The 7,998-nt window shown below is 49.8% G+C and overlaps 2 protein-coding genes across 2 annotated transcripts in view; one reads left to right on the forward strand and one right to left on the reverse strand.

Annotated features, from left to right (window-relative positions):
- Nucleotides 1-7,998, reverse strand: part of LOC124995449 — a 756,577-nt gene that overhangs the window by 288,661 nt on the left and 459,918 nt on the right. The gene's annotated exons all lie outside the window — the stretch shown is intronic.
- On the forward strand, nucleotides 91-7,268 carry galnt11 (UDP-N-acetyl-alpha-D-galactosamine:polypeptide N-acetylgalactosaminyltransferase 11 (GalNAc-T11)). The gene is made up of 12 exons (XM_047567896.1): nucleotides 91-306; nucleotides 1,465-1,718; nucleotides 1,828-1,951; nucleotides 2,760-2,926; nucleotides 3,165-3,290; nucleotides 3,385-3,634; nucleotides 4,576-4,693; nucleotides 4,799-4,951; nucleotides 5,046-5,264; nucleotides 5,420-5,456; nucleotides 6,393-6,616; nucleotides 6,730-7,268. Exons 2-12 carry the CDS (start codon nucleotides 1,496-1,498, stop codon nucleotides 6,859-6,861), a joined length of 1,773 nt encoding a protein of 590 aa, XP_047423852.1. The 5' UTR covers nucleotides 91-306; nucleotides 1,465-1,495; the 3' UTR covers nucleotides 6,862-7,268.

Consider the following 7,998-nt stretch of genomic DNA (forward strand, 5'->3'; position numbering starts at 1 on the left):
CCACTACTTTCCATTAACTTACCTGTCGTATTAAAACAGGATGTCTATTGTCTTACTGTGAAAGGGTCTAGTGGACGTATGCATCTCTTATTGTGAAAGGGTCTAGTGGAAGTGACGCAATGCTGGAGGCTGCGTCGTGGAAGTGGCGTCTGTTTAGCCGCAGCCACGTTCAGAACTCCGCTGGAAAATCAGCTGATTTAAGACGCAGCGGCTAACCGGCTACCAGCAGCCTGACCGGGACCAGCGGTTAACCGGAGTGCCGCTGAGCAAACAGCTCGAGGCCGATGGACCGCGAAGCCACTCCAGGTACGAGTCTCCAGCTTTGGTTATTATTTCTAGACAGAAATCACCTGGATGGGACTAGGCTACCTGGGGATAAGCTAGCGAGTTCCATCGTCGGATGGCTAACGGAGAGCACTTCCCTAATTAGTTTATTTCTAAAGTTTATTTTCACGACCGAACCGGTTTGTTGTGACACGTGCTTTTGATGTTTGTATTTCTTTAATTTTGGTGGATGATTTTACAAACCGAAAAGCCGAACGCGTCCAGCTTTACTGACTCTAATCCTTCCAGCTCTCATTCAGATCTCCATTTAAAAAAGAGTAAGTTTAAGAACAAACAATCACAGGCGACCCTCGATGAAAGATAAAAATATGATAGATAAGATATGATGTGATAAGATAAGACAAAAGTTTTTTGTCACATGCACAGTTATACATATTGCAGTGCACAGTGAAATGTATTGTTGAACCTGCAGTAAAAAAATAAAATAATAATAATAATTCCACACAGCACACAGGGTAAACATATAGGTATATATATATATAACAAAGAAAAAAAATAAAAGATAAACTATACAATTGAAATGTACATTTAAAAGGCGGTAGCTTTTATATACGTTCATTTACAATCTTTTAAAGCTTCTATGTGAGTAAAGTGCAGTGATGCAGTGCTACTGTGTTGGAATGAAACCTTAAAACCACAGATTTCTGAATGGACTTTTGTATTGAGTCTGTAGTCACCTGACACCTGTCACATGTCCTCAGGTGTTTTTCTGATCTCAGCCGCAGTAACATGTGACTCGCTGTGCTTGGATTGTTGTTAAATTTATTGAAATCACAGCTGAGTCAGTATGTGACCTCTGAGCCCTCTTCATACGGGACCAGTTCTACCCGGGACCTGGTCCTGTGGTTCATATTATCCTCCCCCTACGTCTGGATAAATAAACTAAACGTGTCCTATCCATAGTTGTGTCTCTGCTCCAGGTCAGAGGACAATTTACAGGGTTCAGGTCATTTGTGGGTTAGTTTTTACTTTACAGTAAAAGTACTGGAGTCACACAGTGGTAGAAAAACAGCTTATGTAACTTTACTAATTATAGACATGGATGAAACCTCCAGTGTTATTACAGATTAAACTAGTCCTCTGGTAGAGGACAGGTCTAATCTCTCTCTCTCTCTCTAGGAGTGTAATGTAAAGCGATGCTCGCTCGGCCATGGCCAGTGTTACGCTGCGCTACTTCTGCTATGGCTGCCTCTTCACCTCGGCCACCTGGTCCGTCCTCCTCTTCCTGTACTTCTCCCTGGGGGCGGAGCCAGGCCGAGGGAGGACCCCCCTGCAGCACCACAGCCAGCCGCTCGCCAGGAGCCTGGGCGACCGCAGGGCGGGGCCTCGTCTCCAGCCGGCCAATAAGGGGGCGGAGCTGTCGCCGGAGATGGGTGAGTGGCCCTTTAAGTCCCGGGTTCCCTGTAGGTTCTGGTTCTTGTAGTCCTTGGTTCCCTCGGGATCAGGTTCTTTGTGTTTTTTTTTTTTTTTTTTTCTCTCCAGGAATGATTTTCAACCAGGCGGACCAGGAGGTCAGAGACACCGGTTACCATAGACACGCCTTCAACGTCCTCATCTCCACCAGACTGGGATACCACCGAGACCTCCCGGACACCAGGGACCCCCAGTGAGTCTAGTCCTCGTCTTGTCCTCTAGTCCTGTACCGTAGTCCTCTAGTCCTGTCCTCTAGTCCTGTCCTCTAGTCATGACCCTGTCCTGTAGTACTCTAGTCCTGTCCTCTAGTCCTCTAGTCCTGACCCTGTCCTCTAGTCCTCTAGTCCTCTAGTCCTGTCCTCTAGTCCTCTAGTCCTCTAGTCCTGACCCTGTCCTGTAGTCATCTAGTCCTGTCCTCTAGTCCTCTAGTCCTCTAGTCCTGACCCTGTCCTGTAGTCATCTAGTCCTGTCCTCTAGTCATCTAGTCCTGTCCTCTAGTCCTGTGCTCCTCTTGTCCTGCAGTCCTGTCCTCTAGTCCTTCACTCCTCCTGTCGTCTAGTCCTGTCGTCTAGTCCTGTCCTCTAGTCCTGTCCTCTAGTCCTGTCCTCTAGTCCTGACCCTGTCCTGTAGTCATCTAGTCCTGTACTCCTCTTGTCCTGTCCTCTAGTCCTGTGCTCCTCTTGTCCTGTCCTCTAGCCCTCTAGTCCTGACCCTGTCCTGTAGTCATCTAGTCCTGTACTCCTCTAGTCCTTCACTCCTCTAGTCCTCTAGTCCTGTCGTCTAGTCCTGTCCTCTAGTCCTGTCCTCCAGTCCTGTCCTCCAGTCTAGTCATCTAGTCCTGTACTCCTCTAGTCCTTCACTCCTCCAGTCCTCTAGTCCTGTCGTCTAGTCCTGTCATCTAGTCCTGTCCTCCAGTCTAGTCCTCTAGTCCTGTTCTCTAGTCCTGTCCTCTAGTCCTCTGGTCCTGCAGTCCTGACTCTGTGGGGGTGGGTCTGTTCCAGGTGCCGGGACCTGTCCTATCCTGGGGCTCTACCTTCGGCCAGCGTAGTGATCTGTTTCTTCAACGAGGCGTTCTCCGCCCTGTTGAGGACCGTGCACAGCGTCCTGGACCGAACGCCGGCCTTCCTGCTCCACGAGGTCATCCTGGTGGACGACCACAGCGAGCTCGGTAACCGCCTCGCGCAGCCCTGTGATTGATACTACAAATCCCAGACTGCATTGCAACAGCTGAACTCGCATCAATCGATTTTATTGACAAACTGATCAGTGTCATGGTTGCCTTGGTAACCGTTCATTGTATCAGTAGAGCAGCTTCTGAAGCTCCATCCGTCCATACGGGTAACGATGTAGTCCTGTCCTCTGACCCTGTCCTCCTGTCCTCCTGTCCTCCTGTGTGCTGTGTCCAGAGGAGCTGAAGGACCAGCTGGACCGATACGTCCGGGACGAGCTGCAGGGGAAAGTCAAACTGGTGAGGAACCAGAGGAGGGAGGGACTCATCAGAGGACGCATGATCGGAGCGTCCCACGCTACGGGTAGGTCCAACAGGAGGGGAGGAGGGGGGGGGGGGGGGGGTCCTGGGAGGGGGGGGGGGTGTCCCGTGGGGGATTAACGGTGGTCTGTGTCCAGGTGAGGTGCTGGTCTTCCTGGACAGTCACTGTGAGGTGAACCAGATGTGGCTGCAGCCTCTGCTGGCTCGGATCCAGGAGGACCACCGGACCGTGGTCTGCCCCGTCATCGACATCATCTCCGCCGACACGCTGGTCTACTCCCCGTCCCCCATCGTCAGGGGCGGCTTCAACTGGGGGCTGCACTTCAAGTGGGACCCCGTCCCCCCTTCTGAGCTCAGCGGGCCGGGAGGGGCCACCGGACCCATCAGGTGACCCTGTCCTCTAGTCCTCCAGTCCTCTAGTCCTGACTCTGTCCTCTACTCCTATAGTCCTGACCTTGTCCTCTAGTCCTGACTCTGTCCTCTACTCCTCTAGTCCTCTAGTCCTGACCCTGTCCTCTAGTCCTCAAGTCACAAACCTGTCCTCTAGTCCTGACTCTGTCCTCTACTCCCCTAGTCCTGACCCTGACCTCTACTCCTCTAGTCCTCTAGTCCTGACCCTGTCCTCTAGTCCTGACTCTGTCCTCTACTCCTATAGTCCTGGCCCTGTCCTCTAGTCCCCTAGTCCTGGCCCTGTCCTCTACTCCTCAAGTCACAAACCTGTCCTCTAGTCCTGACTCTGTCCTCTACTCCTATAGTCCTGGCCCTGTCCTCTAGTCCCCTAGTCCTGACCCTGACCTCTACTCCTCTAGTCCTGACTCTGTCCTCTACTCCTCTAGTCCTCTAGTCCTGACCCTGTCCTCTAGTCCTGACTCTGTCCTCTACTCCTATAGTCCTAGCCCTGACCCTGTCCCTGTCCCTGTCCCTGAGCCTGTCCTCTAGTCCTCCAGTCCTGACACTGTCCTCTAGTCCCCTAGGCCTGACCCTTTCCTCTAGTCCTTACCCTGACCTCTACTCCTCTAGTCCTGACCCTGTCCTCTAGTCCTCCAGTCCTGACCCTGTCCTCTAGTCCTGACCATGACCCTGACCCTGACCTCTGGTCCTCTAGTCCTCTAGTCCTGACCCACTCCTCTAGTCATCTAGGCCTCTAGTCCTGACCCTGCCCTCTAGTCCTCTAGTCCTGACCCTGCCCTCTAGTCCTGTAGTCATCTAGTCCCCTAGTCCTGACCCTGTCCTCTACTCCTCTAGTCCTCTAGTCCTGACCCTGTCCTCTAGTCCTGACCCTTTCCTCTGCACCTCTTGTCCTCTAACTCCTCCCCCTCCTCCCCCAGGTCTCCCACCATGGCGGGGGGGTTGTTTGCTATTAACCGGAACTACTTCAATGAGCTCGGCCAATACGACGCCGGCATGGACATCTGGGGTGGTGAGAACCTGGAAATCTCCTTCAGGGTGAGTCCATGGCTAGCCCCGCCTAGCCCCTAGCCTAGCCTAGCCTAGCATAGAGCACAGAGCCGTTGCCGTAGCGACCAGTGTGTGTGGCTGTGTCCCCGTCAGATCTGGATGTGCGGCGGTCAGCTGCTCATCGTCCCGTGCTCCAGAGTCGGACACATCTTCAGGAAGCGCCGTCCGTACGGTTCCCCGGGGGGGCGGGACACCATGGCCCACAACTCCCTGAGGCTAGCGCACGTCTGGATGGACGAGTACAAGGTACACACTCACCAACACACACTACACACTTCCTGTCTCTGCACCAATCAGGAGCAGAACCTGTGTCCTTACTTCCTGTCTCTCCACCAATCAGGAGCAGTACTTGGCCCTGCGTCCGGAGCTGCGTGGCCGTAACTATGGTGACGTCAGTGAGCGGGTGGAGCTGAGGAAGAGGCTGCAGTGTCGCTCTTTTCGCTGGTTCCTCGACAACGTCTACCCGGAGATGCAGGCCGTCGCCAATGGCAACAAGCCGGCGCCCCCGCTCTTCATCAACAAGGGCCTGAGGCGTCCCAACATCCTGCAGCGAGGACGGGTACCTGAACGCAGCCTCTGCTGTTTCGCTTTTCTTTAAAACAATATCTTTAGATAATAATAGAAAAGACACACACCTCCTCATCTTCCTCCCCCTCTTCCCCCTCCTCCTCTAATGGAATATCTTTTGTTTGTCCTGACTTAACCATCTTCCAGCTCCGTCACCTAGCAACCGGTGTCGGCCGGTGTCTGGGTGGCCCTACGGGCAGACCCAGAAAGGTGGAGCCGCCCCAACGATCTACGCTGACCCCAAGACACCGCACGGCAGGTGACCACACACCTACTAGCTACTATGCTACTACACTACAACTCAACTACTAGCTAACGGTACTAGCTACACATACACACAAACTACTAGCTAACTGTACTAGCTACACATACACACTCAAACTACTAGCTAACTATGCTAGGTACACACACAAACTACTAGCTAACTGTACTGGCTACACATACACACACAAACTACTAGCTAACTGTATTAGCTACACATACACACTCAAACTACTAGCTAACTATGCTAGGTACACACACAAACTACTAGCTAACTGTACTAGCTACACATACACACTCAAACTACTAGCTAACTATGCTAGCTACACATACACACACAAACTACAAGCTAACTGTACTAGCTACACATACACACACAAATTACTAGCTAGCTATACAAGCTACACATACAAACTACTAGCTAACTATGCTAGGTACACACACAAACTACTAGCTAGCTATGCTAGCTACACACACAGAGAGTACTAGCTAACTATACTAGCTACACATACAAACTACCCGCTAACTATGCTAGCTACATATACAAACTACTAGGTAACTATGTTAGGTACACACACAAACTACTAGCTAGCTATGCTAGCCACACACACAGAGAGTACTAGCTTACTATGCTAGCTACACATACACATGAACTACTAGCTAACTATGATAGCTACACATGCATACGGATTACTAGCTAATTATGCTAGCTACACACACAAACTACTAAGCTAACTATACTAGCTACACACAAACCATTAGCTAACTATGCTAGCTATACACACAAACACACAAACTACTAGCTAACTAAGCTAGTAGTACACACACAAACACACACACTACTAGCTAACTATGCTAGCTACACACAAACTACTAGCTAACCACCTGATACCAATGCAATGCCGATACCTGGACCCTGACCCTGGTCCTGTGACCCTCCCCCAGGACTGGACCTACGATGAGGATGGACAGCTGGTTCTGGCGGGACTGCTCTGCCTGGACGTGTCCGAGGTCCGGACCTCCGACCCCCCACGACTCATGAAGTGTCACGGCTCAGGGGGGTCACAGCAGTGGAGCCTGGGGGTGAGACACAACTACACAACAGCCACACACAATAATACAAAGCAGTGGGGTCTGGGGGGGGGTGAGACACAACAATAACACACACTCTGACCCCCGTGTGTCCTGGTCTCCAGAAGTCCAGACGTCTCTACCAGGTCTCTGTGGGACAGTGTCTCTCCCTCGTCTCTCCGGTCCGGCCCAAAGGTTTGGTCTCCATGGCGATATGTGACTCCTCCGAGGACCAGCAGTGGCAGCTGGAGGTCTGAGGAGACCTGGGTCAGGACCTGGATCAGGACTGGAGGTCTGGATCAGACCTGAATCAGTGTTTTAAGGTGTTTTAAGGTTTTAAAGGTTTTTTACATGTGAATGTTTTTTGATTTTGTTTTCTGTTGATTCATCATTCGTCAATAAAAATTTCTGTGACTCACTCACTGGTTTCCATGGAGACAGGATGACATGAGGAGGAGGAGGAGGAGGAGGAACCAGACAATAACAATAAAAAGTTCTCCTTCTTGTTTTCTGTAAGTTGACTTTCTCTGTCTGACTCACCATCGCCACCTAATGGTTCCTCACCAGCACTTTAATTGATTGGTTAATTAAGTAATTAGTTGATTAAATGTCCGATTCTTTTGTGTTTGACGTTTTAAATTTAAATAAAGTTTTTTTTCGTGAATCCAGGAAGTTTAATGTTGTAACTGCAGCTGGTAGCAATAAAAAAAACACTTAAAACTCCCCAGTTACCACAGGTGTCAAACATATGGCCCGTGGGCCAAAAATGACCTCCCAGAGGGTCTAACCCGGTCTGTTGTCACTGAGGGTTGGACAGAGTTTTAGTTTTAGTTGTGGACAGAACACGACGCTGAGACCTGGAAATAAACAGAAACTCTTTGTCTTTAAAAACCTCCAGGTGTCCACTCATGTCTCTAATGGTTCAGTTCATTAAATGAAGCTAATGGAAACCTCTGGAGTTGTCGTTACTTCCAGGTTATTATTCTGTTGTGTTACTGGACCAAACCCTTCAGATCAAACTGGCCCCTGAACTAAAATGAGCCCCTGTGCTACAAATTAATGCTAAGTTAACATTCACTAAAGATGGCTGTACTGTTTATTGTCTGTAGTACCACATTTAGACCACTAGATGGAGACAAAGGGCCGTGCATGAAATTAAACCACAGAACCAGAAGAGGCTTTATGACTCGTGTCTTGATGTTTGTTACACACTGTATGTGTAAATAAAATGGTGACTATATACACACTTAGATACACATACACTGTCCTCCTGAGACCCTACGTCCTCATATATTTTTATTTTAAGCTCATTCTGCTTCATTTAAACCTGTTATTCTCATAAAGACCAAAACCTCGTCAGATTCTATGATTCAAACTTCTTTATTTATTTTTAA

The sequence above is a fragment of the Mugil cephalus genome, chromosome 18 (assembly GCF_022458985.1).
Source record: "Mugil cephalus isolate CIBA_MC_2020 chromosome 18, CIBA_Mcephalus_1.1, whole genome shotgun sequence".
Taxonomy (NCBI): Eukaryota; Metazoa; Chordata; class Actinopteri; order Mugiliformes; family Mugilidae; genus Mugil; species Mugil cephalus.

Coding starts and splice junctions, on each gene's coding strand:
- galnt11 (XM_047567896.1), top strand. CDS start 1,496: ATGGCCAGTGTTACGCTGCGCTACTTCTGCTATGGCTGCCTCTTCACC. Junction 3,291..3,384: donor CGGAGCGTCCCACGCTACGG/GTAGGTCCAACA, acceptor GTCTGTGTCCAG/GTGAGGTGCTGGTCTTCCTG. Junction 6,617..6,729: donor CACAGCAGTGGAGCCTGGGG/GTGAGACACAAC, acceptor CCTGGTCTCCAG/AAGTCCAGACGTCTCTACCA.